A 17,749-nucleotide genomic window follows, 5' to 3' on the forward strand; every position below is an offset into this window, starting at 1 on the left:
TCTAAGTTTGGCTACATGGTGACAAACAGTGTAGGCAGTATTTTCAATGAGATCTTCTTACTGCACTGCATTTTGTTACCACCGCTTCTAAATTTAACCACATCCCAGTGATCCCAACATAACTTTGTAAAATTTTCAAACTTTGTGCGGACACAACCATGGCAGCCTGGAGAAAAATGTCTGGGTGCTTTTACTCGATTCTTTTTTTAAAGCACTAACCTTGAAATGAGAATATTCCCACATACACCTACATATGAAATTATGAGATAGTATATTTCTGTTTTTGTCACTTTCACTTCCTCGAGTTCCTTCATGTGAACATAACAAAACACTAAACAAAACACTGCAAGGCAGAAAACTGCTCAGGGAAAGAGCTGATGGGATTGGGTTTTGTTCACATTGTGGAAATAACAGGTTTCGTAAGTGTTCTTGGACAAAAATGTGGATTTGTTTAAGTATTAGAAAGAAACAAGATAGCTTGAAGACCTTTAAAAGACAGACAGGACAAAGCTTTAGCATTAATATTTCTGCAAAACCCCCTTACTTTGTTTAGGCATGAGCGTAGTACTAGTAATAATAAATTATATTTTATATACTGCTTTTTAAAGCAATCATTTAATTGTTTTCTCACCATCACACGTTTATACTTGGCAGAGGTCAAAGATGATGTTTCTTTTCTAATCATAATTATTGGGAACATGTGTCAGTGGGTATTTAGAAGAAGGCATGAAGGTCCATCCCAGAAAACAAACTATAATTTCTAAAAAGTGTTGTGCCTGGCTGAACTGTCTGACCCTTTTGTCTTGTGGTATGACTGTCTTTTGTATGACTTGTAGCTTTATGAGCAATTGAGTGCGAACACAGCAATAAGAAAGTCACCTCAGTACAATTTTGTCAGTGACAGGAATCTATCTATTCCTGTACTGACAGGAAGAGAAAAAAGTGCTCTTCTTTTTCTAGGGTAAATTGACTGGGAGGGCATGAGTTAAGGAAAAGTCCTTTTTTTTGCATGTTCTCTAAATGTTATCCTGTGGAAAGAAATTAACTAAAATGGAAAAGGTGTAGCCTGGAGAGTGAAGATTGGACTACTATTTGTTAATAGTTGCAGAATATTGTTGGTGTGGTGTTTGTAATAACACTGTCTGTCATTTTGCTTTTTTATTAGTCCCATGTGGTGAATGATGTACAAGTATTCGATAAAAAATGGAAACATGTATGGCTCATGCTACATATGCAAATAAAATCCCAGCATGTTTAGAGCATGCATGAAAATGCTGGACGGGTATGATTGCCTACAATCATGGCTAACATGGCTGCAAGAGGTGGCCTCAGTGACAACGAAAAAGGGCTGATTGTTGGGGCATGTTTGGCAGGAGCTTCAGTGTTCAAGACAGCTCGGCCTTGCTGAGTTTTATTGAGCATTGATGTCTAACGTGATGTCAGCACGCAACTCTGGGAAGACATCATCACCAAAGGGCAAGAGTAGGCAGAGGTGCATGCTCCAGGATGTCCATGCATTAACTCAGCATGCGAAGCAGAACTGGCACCGGTGGAGAGTTATTGTGGTTTTGTCACGATTGTGGGGTGCATTTTCCTGGCACTGCCTCACTTAGAAGGCAAGCACAGAGCTAATCACTATATAATAATGGTACTGAGTGACCTTCTCCCCCCACGTTTCAGCAGTGGTGTCTTCCAGGAACCATGCCCCCTTTCCATGGGGAGAGAGTGGTCGCCCGGTGGGTTGACGAGGGTGACACCGATGTTATCCTCACGTCACGGGCTTCTTAGTCACCAGATCTGAACTCAGGCGACCATTTGTGGGGAATTCGGGAACAATGCCCAATGTAGCGTGTTTTCCCACCTGCATCAAGCCTGTGCGACTTGATTGTCTTTCTTGTGGAAGAATGGTGCATCATCCCTCCCGCAGAATTCCCGATTGCTGCTAGACTTCGTTCCATTGTGCACACAGGCCATACATGGCGGCCACTGTTAAAGTGCCTTTCAATTGCTGATTCCGTTTTTTTTTTAATCCACGAGCTGTACAGCACTTTTGTTTATGTGGAGAACCCCCCCCCGATGCTTTCACGTGAAACGTTATTGAAGACAAATCTATGCCACTGTCTGGAAAGACTGACATAAGCTGCCACAAATGTGAATTGTGGGGGTGGGGGAAGACACCTACAGCACTTAAGTCTGCAGTTAAGTGTAATAAAAACAAGTTCGATTGGAGAAACCTGAAAACTGAATGACCACAAAAACAGCTGAGTGCCTTTGCCTTTGCCTTTTCCAATAAGGAGCCACAAATCTGCCTATCTATCTGTGCATTTTCTGAGTTGCCTATAACTGTAAATGGAGATTAAAAATATGAATATTTCTGTTCTTTAATGCATTATCATCGTGCATTGGAATTTGTTTTTAATTTTTAGAAAATGATTCAGGAAGTAATGCATACTTTGGTGAAGCTGATCCGTGGGGCACTGCTGTCCAACAGCCTGTCCGAGGGGGAGCTGAGGCAGTACGGTGGCTGGGAAACAAAGTCGGAGCTCTCAGGCCAGTGGCTGACACAGGTCATCCACACAGTCAGGTATGAATTCAAATCCAAATGCAGCAGCGTTTGCGGTCTGCTTTTCTGCTCTGCTTTATCTATGGATGTTTATTGAAGATCCACTTCATCGGAGGCAAGAGGCTGTGCTCTTCCCGTCTCTCGTTTTCTGGAGAACGACGTCAAGAAAACTGCCCCCCAAATAGAAAAGTTTCACCATACCTTCAGAAGATCCAGTACCATTCTACAGTCAGCATTTCCTAGTCATCAGGCAATTCCAATAACAGATAAATATTGAAGGGATTTGTGTTTTCTGAGCAGCGGTGGTGCTTGTGCATTTTGTAACACCAATCCCAGAGTGGAACGTGGGATAGATTTTGAAGAAAATGTTTTGGATTTCCCCTAGATCAAATGTATAGCGTTTCACGTGTTTACTGCAAATAGGTAGGAACTGATAATACAGTCGTTTACTTTATGAAAAATGCTTATTTAAAGACAGTACTATGAACCACATACAGTAATTCAGTCAGTTTAAGATGACAAACCCATTTGACTACTGGTTTCTGCTGTGGATTTTCCATTTGAAAATAAAGGCAAATTAAAAACATGATGTATAAAAATTAGGTCTTCAGGTCATCAGGGTGTTGATTCATGTATCATCTCAGAAAAATCAAAAATGCAGATCAGAGCTCTTATTTGCATGCTTTGAGTCAGACAACAAGATGTGATTTTAGTAGATTTTCCCTCAGTTTGATGTTATGCACCTTTCCTGGTTCTAAATCACACTACAGGTCCAAGCCACCTAAGGATTGCACATTCTGCAGCCAAAGCATGACCAGTTCAGAACATTTAGTTTTGAGGAAATACACAGAAGCTCTGTATCCAACCCTTGATTCGCAAATACAGAAGAGTTGTGCAATGTGTTGTTAAATACATGACCGGTCAAAGTGGAAGAAGGATTTGCCCCGAGCAATTGGAGCAGCTTTAAAATCAAACTGTTTCCCAGTTTATCTTTAACCAGTATGTATTGCATTTAACAAATTAGTTAGTTATTGAAGATTGTTTCACTTGGCGTTTACACTCAGTTATATTGTATTGTAGTTAATAGGTATTAATGGATGCATCAGAGCAAGCCTTTCACAACTGGTCAGCATAAGGTCCTTTTTCATTGATAAGCGCCGCAAACATCACCTGTGTTTCACTCTGACCCTAACTTAGCTCTTTAATCTCCGCACAGAATGAGCTATGAAGCCCTGGCAGCCCTGGAAATTCCCAATGACCTCTTGCAGGTGATCCAGGACTTGATTCTTGACCTTCGCGTGCACTGTCTGATTGTGACCCTGCAGCAGACCTCAGAAGGTAAGATGCAGACACAACAGGCCCGTCAGACAGCTGTCTACTTGACTGTACGTTACAGTGTTTACTGTAAACAAGTGCCAACAGATGAACTATCGTTTTGTGCTCTTAACAGTCTTCCTGTTTTGAGGTTACTTAATAGGTTCTTGATTTTTTGCCATTTTTGGTCAATGCAGGTTCTCCACAAAATTGTCAGTGTTATAAGAGCTATGGATTAAAGCTCACTGTGATCTGCTTACATAGATAAATAAAAAAATAAAAAATAGGCATTTCAGTAACAGAAAAGAGTAAGAGATCCAAGGAGTGATCATTGTGAAACAAATACAGACATTGAAAGCACCCAGATTGTATTGAAAGTGGTTAGCTGTACCACACATTTATGTTTAGGAAGACATTTTTGGGTTAATAGAATCAACAGCTTTAAAGAAACAAGTACACTTAGTTTTTAGTCAGTGGTGTGCTAATGCATATTTTTTGTTCCAGCAGAGCTGTTACTGTCGAATGAGTAGGGCTGATTTATACTTAGTCACCTACAATGAAATGATTTGTCAGATTGTGATCTTTAAGAGAGCTGGTGCTTGCTCATAAACTCAGAGTGTTGAAGACCTCTCTCTTTGCAACTTACCTTGATGTCTTGTCACCATAATGTGATATAAAATAAACTGGACCCTGGACTATGGCAATAAACACCATTTTAAATTCATTTTTGGGGGGGGATTTGTGGTACAATGTGACAGGTTAATTCTGACATAGCTCTTCTTGTGGCATTAACTTGACTCGTTTTGTGTGTTCTCAGAATTTCTAAAGGGTTTTTTTTTCTTAAAGAACATGCTATCTAAAGACACATAGTGTGAAAGCACAAGGTTTACAAGCACCAGCCGTGATACAGTTAAGAGTTCACCTAATAATGCTGAAAGTTTTAACATTTTTTTAATAGTCTGTACGGAATGTATTTACTGCAAAACATTGTCGAAGGACAAAGAAGAAAAAGTCTTCTTCAGAAGACTGAAGCTTCTTTCAGCAGTGCATTTTGATGCATCAGTCCCAGATGCATTTGAGTTTGGTTCGAGCTCCCGAATAGCATATACTGTAAGCAGCTGACCAAGTGTGCAAAATCCCATATGCAGCGTGACACTGACATGGTGAGTGGCAGCTTCACTGTTCCACAGCTCTGTAGAAGTGGCAAGATACCGACCGAGAAAGGGAATCCGAATACATAATAATCACCTGCATTTATGTAGTGCTTGTTATTCCAAAGCACTTGACTTGCAGCAGGACACCCACTTGATCCACCACTGGAGTGCTGTTCCCACCTGGGCGTCACACCCCTGATGTGCCAGGTGTCCCACTGCTCACCAGATCAGGTGCAGAAGTCAGGGTCTGCTTTGAATTAAGGGGAATGCTTACGGAGACCGAACTGTGCAAGCCCAGACTGGAATTTCCAGATCTCCCTTAATGTCTCATCCAAAGGGCAGCACCTCGGACTTTACATGCTGGAGCATCGGCTGGCTCAGAGGGAAGATCGCCACTGGTCCACCAAAACCACTAGTAACAGCGACCTATTTTTCTGCAAATGACTGCTAAGAATTACAAATCCAAACTTTCATCAGTTTCTGAAGATACTTAAGAATATGTAAGGGAAAAAAAACTTGCAAACCAGACGCTTCATTTTGTAGGAATTGCCTGAATATAATATAATAATATAGTAAAGACAAATACCTGTCCTTTTCTTTGAATATCACACTTTTATTACGAAAGGTTGAACTGAGATAGAAGTAAGGTCTGAAAAGCGTCTGAATAATTGCGCTCATATTTTTTCTTCAGATGTTAAACGGCTGGCAGAAAAAGAAGACTGGGTTGTGGATAATGAGGGAATCACATCTTTGGTACGTATAAAACACAAAAATGAATACTCTACCATAGAGGTAGGTTGAGCTAAAGTTTGTCCTTTTGAAAGTTCATGTAGTAATATTATTAAACATGAAAATAGTGAGTGGAAAAAAGTAAACCTGTGTCAGAAAATCAAATCAAGCATTTAATGATCCTGTAGATCATGCCAATGTAATTCATTGGTCTTGATAGAAATATTCTGCTTCTCACCTATAAACTACTCAGTACTATACAAATGTGAAATATACAGTAGCATTGATAATTTTGAGTTGATCAATGAGTTGATAGCAGAATTTATTTCTTAGAACATCTTTAGGTATACCAATAGTTATTTTACAGTTTTACTTTTCTTTCATAAAGACCCCTGTTATGGTGAAACATTTCTGCCTTTACATCTTTGTTTTTATTTAATAAATAATGCAATCTGCTTTTTGGTTTCTGCTTTGGCTAATAGGTTAAAAAAACGATTAGACTTTCGTAGGTGGAGCCACACAATGATGCTATTGCAACACTTTGGAATATTCTGGTCTTAATGAATTGAAGCATTCTTGTATTTCCTTCCTCATAGTGTGACTCTTATGGATAATCTTCTATATTGCCCATCATTTATCATTTCACATCCAATGATTTAGTGACAATTTGAAAGCCAGTGTCCTCAGCAAACAAACCATATCATGCAAAACTAAATCCTAGATTAAGCAAGTGACACTCAACATACTTGCAAATGAAGCTATCCGAAAGACATCTGTGACATTTTTGGGTACACATCTGTGTTTATGTTCTCAATTTGAATAAAAAGGGCCAGAAACAATGGGAAATAGCAGTTTGGGCCTCTCAGCATTTCGACTGCTAGTCTGTCTCTTTAAATGCTGTCGGTCGAGATACAGCATACAGTAGCCATTAAGAAAATCTGTGTCTGTGCATAGTTAATGACTTTGAAGTGTTTCCTGAACCAGCTTGGCCCTATTGTACCAAACCTCGTTTACCGATTTAATTATTTGAATTGCACAGTGCTATGACAGGGCTTGGATATCTTGGTTTTAAGTGTTTTTAAAATGCACAGATACACCTCATGCCACTCTGACTGCCTTTTTTTGATTTTCAGCCGTCTCAGTTTGAGCAGTGCATGATTCAGACCCTGCAGTCTCTGAAGGAGTCCATGGATTGTAAACCAGGGGAAGTCAATGTAAGCTACCTGATCTAATTTTCCTCAGTGCAGTACGAGTAGATAAAAGAGGCTTTGAGACATAATTCTGGAGATTAGTATACACTGTTATTACAGTTCTCCTTGTGTGGCATCTGACTCTCGAATTCATGCCTACAGCCTGTATATTCATTAATGTTTGCTATTGTGGGCTGTATCAAAACACATTCAGGAATTCGCCATGTGAAACAGAAACCAAATAACAGGGTAGCTTGGAACTTATAGTTAAGATAACGGCAATAACATTTTAGATGAGATGTTCTTTGTAACCCACAGGTGAATAGAGCATTAATACAGTGTTAATAACCTAGTTTATTAACTTGTGCCCAATGCATAAACCAATGCATTTATTTTAAATGTGTTATTTTCAAGCCTAGAACTAAAGTTTTGTGTCCTTTGTTTTCTCATTGCTCTGAACCTTTTGCATTTTATTTAGGTAAGGCTACATCCTGGCAGAACACACCCTGGACAGACACAAACAGGCACACAGACTCTATCACCAGGGCCAGTTTTTTCCAAAAAACATTTAACCTACCAGTATGTCTTTAGACTGTGAGAGGAAACCCACGCAAACATGGGGAGAACATACAAACTCCACACAGATAATAATAATAATTGCTTGCACTTATGTAGCACTTTTCTGGGCACTCCACTCAAAGCACTTTACAGGTAATGGGGATCTCTCAACCACCACCAATGTGCAGCCCCACCTGGATGATGCGACAGCAGCCATAGTGCGCCTGTGCACTCCCCACACACCAGCTCTCAGTGGGGAGGAGAGCAGAGTGATGAAGCCAATTCATAGATGGGGATTATTAGAAGGCCATGATTGGTAAATGCCAAAGGGAAATTTGGTCAGGATGCCAGGGTTACACACCTACTCTTCTCGAGAAACGCCCTGGGATTTTTCATGACCAGAGAAAAGTTTTACGTCTTATCTGAAGGACCGTGCCTTTTTACAGTATAGTGTCCCTGTCACTATACTGGGGCATTAGGACCCACACAGACCACGGGATGAGCGCCCCCCGCTGGCCCCACTCAGATATCACGTCAGGTCCAGAATTGAACCCAGGACCCCAGGGCTGTGAGGTAGCAATGCTAACCACTGCGCCACAGTGCCACCCAGCTTTTATTCCAATGAATTGAATAAAAGAGGGGGCTCCCTGGCTGACAGGCCGAGCCCTGCAATCGCAGATCGGAGTCTGGGTCATGTCGCTTGCTAATTGTGACCCCAATTCCACAAGCGAAGGAAGGGATGTCAGTCACAGTGCAGCTCAGTGAAGATTTCAAATAAGTTTATTCTACAGAAGTCCCCTCCGGCGAGCAAAAACAGTGATACAAATGCATCTTTTTCCTACTATGGTCTAAATACAAGTTTGTTTTTTTTCATACATCAGAACATCTTTTTCAGTTGCCAGAAATGTCGCATTCAGGAGCAAGTCATTGGGCATATATTAAAGCACCAAATCAAGACATCTATTTCTCACTCTGCTCCAGAATGTTACAGTCTTCTTTCTTCTAACATTCCACACAAGTGTCTCTTTTTCAACATGCACAGAGCATATCCAAATTTAGAATGCACCCTTTCACACACAGACCTAACCCTACAGGTGGGAGTAGTCAGCCTGGGCTCTCTCAGGTGTCGCCAATGCAGTAACCTCTCTTCACGTTTTTTAGGTTACAGAAGCAGGCAATATGTTTGCAATGCAAGGACCGTGCTTGGATCATAAAATGCCCTCAAAAGTGATTGCATAGTAGAACAGAGTAGACATGAGGTTTGTTTTGCTCTCCCGACGGCCAGCAGTTAAAGAACCTCAAAACAGCACTGAACTGTGTTATAGCTCCTTCCATGGTGCGAGGTCCTTCAGTCTGCCTTGGGCCTACTGTACTGGTCTGCGGGACTATAACATCAAAGACATCAGCCCTTCCTCTCATTGCACTCCCTCCTTCTGCACTGTGTCCAGTCCCAGGCTTGCAGCTGTAAGCTGGGGGTGTAAAAAACACACCAGTGGCTGTTGCAAGTCGGCAGAAAAAAAATAATAACTTGGCAATTCTAAATTTTAGAAAAATCTCAACAGGGAATTGAAAGAGAAGATTGGTGTGTTGTTTTTCCTTTGCCAATGTTTGCAGGTAGTTGCATGAGCTGAAGGGGTGAGACTGTCAACAGTAGCACAAGAGGTATTCTGCTGCTGTGGCCTTTACTTTTTGTTTGGTCACAATTTTCTTGTTTCTTAGTTGTTTCTCAAAATTTCTTTTGAAGATTTTTCAGCAGGAGAGAACCCAAGACAAGGTGGGCGAGCTCTGTGTTGGAATAATGAAGGTAAAGGACACTGTATTTTTCTCGGAATGTCTACTGACTAACAGTGGTTTTCAGCCCTGGTCCCGGAGGAATCCCCAAGCGATTTTTTTTATCCCTGAGGCTAACTAGTTTACTTGCTTTCCTGGACCTCTCATTTATAAAGTGAAATGAGGTTTGTAATTAGCATCAACTCTTTACTAATTTCCCGGTTTCAGAACCCCCACTATTCAAGTGTGTGGAATTTATTAATTGTAATTTATTAAATTGAGATCATTAATTGGTCACTTGTTAAAAGCATCTTAGAGAAACACAGGGAGCAGACTATAGTTCAGAATGTTGAGGAAAGACTGAAGAGAGGTCTGCTAGTTGCATCTCCTAAAAGCAATACACCTCTAGCTGGTGATTCTGAATCCAGGGACTGAATGAGGAAACAGGTTGGAAAGCTTGAATCAAGTCAGATGTTGGGAGTTCAGCTGACATGAAAGCCAAAAAGCACAGGCATCCTACCGAGCCAGAGATTGAGAGCCTGAGATTTAGGACTTGGATGGGTTTTCATTCTTAAAGTGCTGGTTTGATTATTCAGTACATGTGCTTGATCCTCCTTTTAATTGAAAGTGATATTGTTGCAGAAGATTAGTTTGTATTTTCACTGTGTGTCTCTGTACACCATGCACACAGAGGAGCAAAACTTGTGTCTGTTGTTGTTATGAAAGCATTTAAAAGGAAACAGTTTATCTTTCATTAACTTTCTTTTAGAAAGGAATTTACAATTTTGCCGCCTTTTACTGTTCACAACCTGTAGTGACTAAAACTGATATTGCCTCTGTTACCAAAAAGGGGCTTTTTTGTACTTCACGAAACACTCATTTTTTGAGTCTTGCACACACATTTTTGCTTTGCTGAGCATGAAGATAAAGCTGATACCCTGGGTTCCTTCAAAGAAAATGACTGGATGAGATCCTCTGATGATTTAGCTACTATCTCCAAACTGGACTAGATGGGCTGCATGGCCTCCTATCATTTGTAAACATGTCATACATTCTTAGGGACAATCATAAGGAAAGTCACTAGGATTTAGCCATACATGTATAGATTTGCATTGAAATCATGGCTTTTTAATGGCCTTGTGAAAGATCTAAGCATGTAATGGGTGCAGTGCTATGTTAATGTTATAATGTTATAATAATGTTAGTCCGTTGTCGTGGAAGGGCTGATTTGGAGGAGAGCTAGCCTTGGTCTCAGTGTATCATCAGTGTGCCATGGAAGGCTGATGTCGCGGATTACAGTCCTGCGTTGATTATGCAAACATCTACAGTACACACATGTATAATCTCTGCTGTTATAGTTATTTCAGCATAACATTGCACAACATGGTTCTAAATGTTTTGTTTTTAAATGTGTCACCTCTAGTATTTTTTTTCATTCCCCTCAGTTCAGAATGGGAAAACTTGGCAGTGGGTCCCTATCCCTATTCCTCGTCCCAGAGAGGTGTGAGGAGAGGACCACACATGCATTTCTCCCAGTTGTGCCCTGTCAGAGCCCCCTTCCTGTACCCTGCAGACCCCCACAGCAGACTGGGATTATTCGAACTTTTGCCTTTTGTTAGACAATGCAGTTCCAAATTAAATCTGTTCTCATTTAGCTGACTAAAAGCCTAAAATGCTCTGTTTGTTGGTCTAGTTTTTGGCTTTTTTCTGAGAGATTTGCATCCGTCTTGATCTTACCTGAACGGCAGTGGTCACCTCACTGCTTGTCACTAGTAATATCTCAGACCCTGTAGATCAGGGGCCTCACCGCTCATTTTGCAATGCATGGTGTTGTGCTCAGGCACATGTGTGTCCCTCATTTCCCTTTCTTGATCCCAGAGCTGCATGGAAATACACATGATATCTGATCAACCGGAAAACATACTTGAGCATGCTCAAGCTGCACTTTGCTCAGAATCTACCCCACTTCTAAATTCTTTGTGTTCTTAAAATGCTACTATGTGGCTCTGATGCACTCAGATTTATAGCTGAAAGTACTGCATAAATAAAACGTGAAATGTTCTAGTCTGGTTAAATTTTTGTCATGTTAAGGGTCATGTGTTGGGCATGACACACATGATTTTAACCTCCACCTCATGCCTCATGACTTAAATGCTCCTCGAGGTTTTCTGAGGGGTAGCTCATCTTTTCTGTGTTGCACAGCTCATAAGTATTTGTATTCGATTGCCCTCGTTGTTCCAGGGGTAGGCCCTCAAGTCTTTAGTTTCCATAGATACCAGAACTGTGTAGGTGCCTATCAAAATACCTGAGAAAAACTGACAGGAAGCTCATCCCAGCAGTGATTCAGAAATAATGGGGCTAAGTGTGTTCTTACTTTCTGTTAAGAACATGTAGACCTTTTCAGCTGTATCTGTTTTACAAAGCAGAAAAACTTCCTTCCCTTTTTTTTGTATTATGTATAAAACATGAAATTGAATCTTCTGCATTTTATGGAGTAGAACCCATTTCTGATTTATACTTAAAATATCTTGACACTATCTTTTAAACATCACTTAATGTTAATTGTTTCAGAAATCTGTGTAGATTACTGATTCTTACTGTTGATGAAACCTTTTTGTATGGTGGCCAGGTTTTCATGGTTTTCTAAATTTTTTACTGAAATGAGCAGCTGGAAATGCGTGTAATGCACATCTCCAGCTTTCAGATATAAAAAGACATGTCTAAGAGAGACCCCCCCCAGACCTCTCTGCCTCCATCTTCCTCTTCTTACCCCATATGCTTTCAACATGCATTCCCCTTTGCCACAGGTTTTTAAAATCTGTCTCTTTCTCTAACTTGTAGGTCACAGGAAAATTGATTTTGATAGCCGGGCATGAATTGCTATATGTACAGTATGTTGCAATACATACATGGATGTATGTAGTTCGTGGATTATGATATACAATACATTTTATTCTGGGTACTTTTCAATATGTTTTACTTTGTGTTTCGTTCCGTTTTGAATCTGAAATCACTACTTAAAGAGTAAAAAACACATAGCAATATTGAAATTAACAGCTATGAAGGTTATTTTAACAGTTCTACAATGGAACAAGGTTGGTTCTTTCTCTTTGTCTTTAGACACCACAGGGGATTTTTGTTATTTTTTCAATTTTCAGCAACATGTAAAAAAAAAATATGCCAATGCCATTTAATCATTTAATAATTCTGATTTTCTCTTTTTGGCTTTAGGTGTTTATAAACTGTCTCGAGCAGTTAAGTACCAAAACCGATGGTGACATAGACACCTCACAGTAAGTGCTTTTGTGAAGTCATGTCTCAGTGCATTATTTCATTATTTTATTTTAATGACTTAACGATACAATTAACTGTCCTGCCGAAGTATTCAGGCCCTGGCTCAGTTTTCACATTTTCTTGCTTTAAAGCTTCAGTCATGAGGCTTTGGAGCAGCAGTCCTTATTTGTTATAGACATGACCTACTCCAGTATATCAAAGCAAAAAACAAAGAAAAGTAGATACATAATGGGAAAGAAAAATGAAAAAGTAATAAGTATAGTTCATACCCTTTGCTGTAGCAAACACAAAGTAATTGAGGTGTGCAAACTTACCTTGATGAGCCACACAGTTACTTGAGTGGACTCTGTCAGTGTACAGTAATAGCAGTTCACATAATTTCAGAATACATGTTTACTTATGTTTACTTATGCATGTTTACTTATGCCTTTACATTTTTTAATTGTTGTAAAAATTATATTCGTTATTCCTTGCCCCTACTGCAGTATTCTTTTCTGTCTCCCTCTTCATAAGTTTAATCTCCCATCTTCAGCTGCTCCTGTAGCTAAGTCTTCTTTGTCTTTGAATCATGGACCCTCATAATAATGCCTTTCGAGTGAATTTCTTCTGAATTTTTTCATATTATTTCTTTTTAGCCATTTATGTGGCTTATTTTATCTGTAAACTATGTTGTGATAAAATATTAAGTTTTAGGCCATTGTATATTTATATTTATAAAATGCCTCTATTGTGAGGACAAATGCCTCTATTATGGGGACTTGATGTTATCAAAATATTCCAGTACAATGCGTAGCTTCAGTTCTGTCTGGAGGCCTGGTCCAAATCAGTAGTAGCGCACAGTACGCAAAGAGGATTATTTTGCATACTTGCAGATGAACAAGTTGAAAACTGTGTTTTTCTAAGGTGATTTATGATAGGAAAATACATAAAAATGAGCATGAAAATACAGTACCTGCATTAAAGAAATCTGACTAAACAGGGAAAATTAACATTAATTAACAGGGAAAGTTAATTGAACATTGTGTGGTTTATGTCTTTGTCAGAGTTTCTCAAGGCACCATTAATGGAAAACATAAAACGTAACTCTGTAGATTTGTTATATTTGTTATACATTTAATCTGACAAAACAAAGTCTTTTTTTCTTTGTCTTCCTTTCAGCATGCCAATGGACATTGCATCACCTGATCTGTTTGGCAGTATTCATGAAGACTTCAGCCCCTCTCCTGTAAGTAAGGTGGCAATCTATCTAGAAGCATTCTAACTACACTTTCTGTCAATTTTACACTGTTACAGTACATTCATGTTTTTGAATGATTACAATGACAGATACAGTACGTCACCGCACCACCACTCCCTGACTGAGTGTACAGCTGCACATTCATTTCCAGGCTTACCTGTATAGCTGAAGCAGTTTAATTGCTATTCTCCACTATATTCTCCACGAGCACCCGTTTGGCCACAGGGGGCGCTGTGTCGCTGGAAGTCAGGAAAGCCTTAGACTTATCCCGCCCTCCTCTTGTAGACACCCATTCAGCTGTCCCCTACCACTCACAGCTGATTTGATGACATGGCCCAGGCTCGAACCCGGGATCCACAGAGCTTGTGCCTTTATCTCTGGAGTCACATGGGTGACCAGGTGTGATATTGTTTTTACCATAAACAAAAAAGTAATCCGTTACACAGCATTTTGTCCCTTTCATCCCCAGGCTGCAGACTGATAATAATAATAACAATAATAATAATAATAATAATAATAATGACAACTAATAAAACAAGAGGTGCAGAATCCCACATGGTCTCAAGGAGAGGAGACCCCATGGTGGTTTTCTGGCTCACACTCCAAACACTCCTCATGAAAGCTGCCCAATACAAATCTTTTAATAGATGTGCCAATTCCTGCAACCTGTTTTTGTTAAAATTAGAGCAAATGTACCTGAATGGAGGAGGAGTACAAAGGAATGATTCTTGTAAATGAAATGCTCATATAAAGTAATATACTGTAAGCCTACAAGGCTGTCCTCCTTTAGAGACTAGGGGTTTCCCCTACCCCTGCTATAAAACCAATAAGTTTCCCTGCAGCACTTAGTCTGAAGCTCTATCAGCAAGAATTCAAGCTGGATGAATCATTCACATTATGGAGATACTTCCTCCGAATTTTCTCATGAGATGTTCAAAAAGTGTGATTTCTGTCTTTGTCTGTGGTTTGCTTTGGAGAGATGATTCTCAAGGCACCATTAATGGAAATCTTACAACCTAACTCTGCAGATTTGTTATTTGACGGCCTGTTTTTCTTCTTCAGTAATGGTTTTTATGTATTTTGTACCACTTCGCACCATCTGTGTACTGATCATGGAACAGAAAAATAAAAATCTTCTTTGTGCCTCATTCATTATTTCATTACATTTATTTTTTTCACATTGCAGGTCCGTGCACATCACATGTGCTTTTTAAATACTCTTAGCACAATTCATGTAGGATAATTTCACTGCTTTCAGGAGAGTCGTTATTAACACAGTCACACTTCCAAGTGTTTTGAGTTAGAATGATTTGACGTGCAATGGAGGTATTTTTTAGCGTCATGGTGGCTGATAAATTATATAATTCTTTCTCTGCACAGTGCAGCAGTGCTTACTGGAGGACTTCCAGATGAAGGATTGAAGCCGAGAGTGTTGTTTAACAGTCCTGGTTCCTTATCATGCCAACAAATCTCCATTTGCTCATGTTTAACTCTTCTGAACCTCTTGCTTGCCCTTTGCCTTTATATGACCTCTACTCCTGCCTTGCTTTCAGAAAGCAGTTGATCAGTAAGGATCACACAGTTTTTAATATGATGATGCTTTCTGGTTACCAGTGTTATCATCCTATTTGTTCTTCCATCCTTTGCAAATTGTATTAATTCCTATTGAGTCATTAGTTTTTCTAAATTACTATTAAAAAAAGCATCAGTTGTCTGTTTTGCATAATCTAATCTTTACACTCAACACTCAGAAACTATCCTGGAAACTGTCCAAGCTTTACTCTTCTTAAAGTACATCAGCGGGAAATACGTTTCACAGTTAATACTGTTATCTGTTTTAATTGTTATCAAAAACAGTTTAATAGCGGTTCGTGTCAAGAAGAGTAGAGAAAAGCAACGTAAACAAAAATCAGCAAACATTATTTATGACAGAAAGTTGCTAATTAGTAGGAGTAGAAAATATCCGCTTCTTGGAAAATCTTTTTTTTTAATCTTGCTCATATCCAAAGAAAAAGATGCAAAACAAAAAATCTGTTGTGCAAAAGATGATTGTCTGTTTCTAATTTATTTTGGTGGCATATCATCTCGCATAATCTGCTAAATCTATTTCTTCTTCTAAAATAACAATACAATATCCCAGTGGTTCCAAACCCTGGTCCTGGGGGACACATTGTGAACTGAATTTAATTCCAGCTGAAATCTCCAACCCCTGTGCTAATTGATGTCTTATTCAATCAGTTTGATTAAGCTTTTTTCCAGTCCTTAGTGTCAGAATGCCCACACTTCAAGAGTACTGTTTTCAGCACCTTTTGCATGCAGAACTGTGCTCATCCTCTCCTCTCCTTGCTGGATGTTACTCAGCAGCTCCTACCGGTTGGTCAATTGAGGATCAACAGACACTGTCGGCGATGTTACCCTGACATGCCTTTTCTAAAGATTCAGAACATTTGTAAATTGTTGATTAATGAATCTAGCAGCTTGTTGAGTCAAGGGAACTCTGGTTCTTAAGAGCTGCAGGGTGTCCAGATTTTTGTTAAAGATAAGAACTAGATTACTTAATTTAGAATACCACCTAATTAATGTTGGTTTCAAAAAGGGATCTTTAGGAACTTGTGATTGAATGATTACTGATAAAACCTGCAGGACTGGAGCTATAAACGTTTAGGGTGGTTTTGCTGATGCACAAGTGGGCAATGCACTGTAAAGAGTGAAAAGTAAGATTTGTATGTTCTTCAGCATTTTAAAAACTCTGGGTTCACAGGAGGAACCTTAATCTTGCAGTCTTTTGACCTTATGGCCTTAACCCCTTTCATTTGCAAAAAGATAAGCTTGGGAATATGTAAAATATATATATATATTATAAATATGCTGTAAGGCATTATTAAAACCCAGTGACAAAATGACAAGAGTTTATTATGTTGAAACCTTTTGTAAATGTTTGATTTGTTAACAACTCATATCCACTGACGTATACTTTGTATATATATACTGTATATACATCCACGCACACTATAACTTTAAAAAAATGTAAATCAAAGGGACCATAATTATCATGTCAGTCTATCAGGTACTGTTTACAAATGAGCTGTTCAGTGTGTCCTCCTGTAGGTATCAGTTATATTTTGGCAGGGTACTGCCAAATCGCTTGTGAAATTGTCCAGTCAAATTGAAGCACTGCTGTGAAACACAATCAACTTGTTCTTCAACAGCTGCATTTACAGTATATCCACAGTGACAAGGAGTCAAGTAGTCGACAAAACTCAGATGCTCAACTGTCCCTAACAGTTCACAGACCCATGGAATTTGATCTGATAGCACGTCGCGACGCCAGGCCTCTGACATGGATTTCAAGGAACCCACTTCCAGAACAGGACTGTGCTGGAAGTTGTGGGCACATCTTAAACTCCAAGCAATCCCTTCCCAAATTTCTGTCTTCATTTGTGCTCTCCAGTGCCATTGTCAATGCCCATTGTTGTGTTCTACTGTGCTCAAAGTGTTATTTCCTTGGATTTGTTTTTCGGCTTTGTACAAAGATCTAAATGCTTATACCAGTCAGTTGGGTGAAAATCACCTTATGTATACACACACCCATATCAGTAGTTATAGGAATCAATAAACTCCTCTGGGTCTGAAGTGTTGTGTTAGAAACATTTTGGCAGTTTTTTTTTTTCAAGTGTCTCTGATGGTGTTCTTTGTTGTTTTAGGAGCAGAGACTACTGATAATTCTTAGCAACTGCCAATACCTGGAAAAGCACACCTTTCTGAACCTGGCGGAGCATTTTGAAAAGCACGGCTTTCAAGGCACAGAGAAAATAACCCGGGTGAGTTTGTCAGTGTTCGTTGAGCACTTTGGTAAAAGCTGGGGAATAAGGTGGCCGGTGGGATCTGAGCAGCGGGGGAGGGGTCTCAGTGCAGACAGATCGGTCCCATTCCAGTTATT

At 39.5% G+C, this 17,749-nt stretch overlaps 1 protein-coding gene across 2 annotated transcripts in view; it reads left to right on the forward strand.

Annotated features, from left to right (window-relative positions):
• Positions 1-17,749, forward strand: part of exoc2 (exocyst complex component 2) — a 107,049-nt gene that overhangs the window by 61,672 nt on the left and 27,628 nt on the right. For both annotated transcript variants that reach the window (XM_088918393.1, XM_088918391.1), the window contains exons 15-22: positions 2,427-2,584; positions 3,780-3,901; positions 5,723-5,784; positions 6,894-6,974; positions 9,253-9,312; positions 12,510-12,571; positions 13,731-13,797; positions 17,514-17,630. In XM_088918393.1, coding sequence (XP_088774519.1) covers positions 2,427-2,584; positions 3,780-3,901; positions 5,723-5,784; positions 6,894-6,974; positions 9,253-9,312; positions 12,510-12,571; positions 13,731-13,797; positions 17,514-17,630 — 729 coding nt within the window. The remainder of the gene's footprint in view (positions 1-2,426; positions 2,585-3,779; positions 3,902-5,722; positions 5,785-6,893; positions 6,975-9,252; positions 9,313-12,509; positions 12,572-13,730; positions 13,798-17,513; positions 17,631-17,749) is intronic.

The sequence above is a fragment of the Atractosteus spatula genome, chromosome 6, assembly GCF_055471065.1.
Source record: "Atractosteus spatula isolate fAtrSpa1 chromosome 6, fAtrSpa1.hap1, whole genome shotgun sequence".
NCBI classification, from domain to species: domain Eukaryota; kingdom Metazoa; phylum Chordata; class Actinopteri; order Semionotiformes; family Lepisosteidae; genus Atractosteus; species Atractosteus spatula.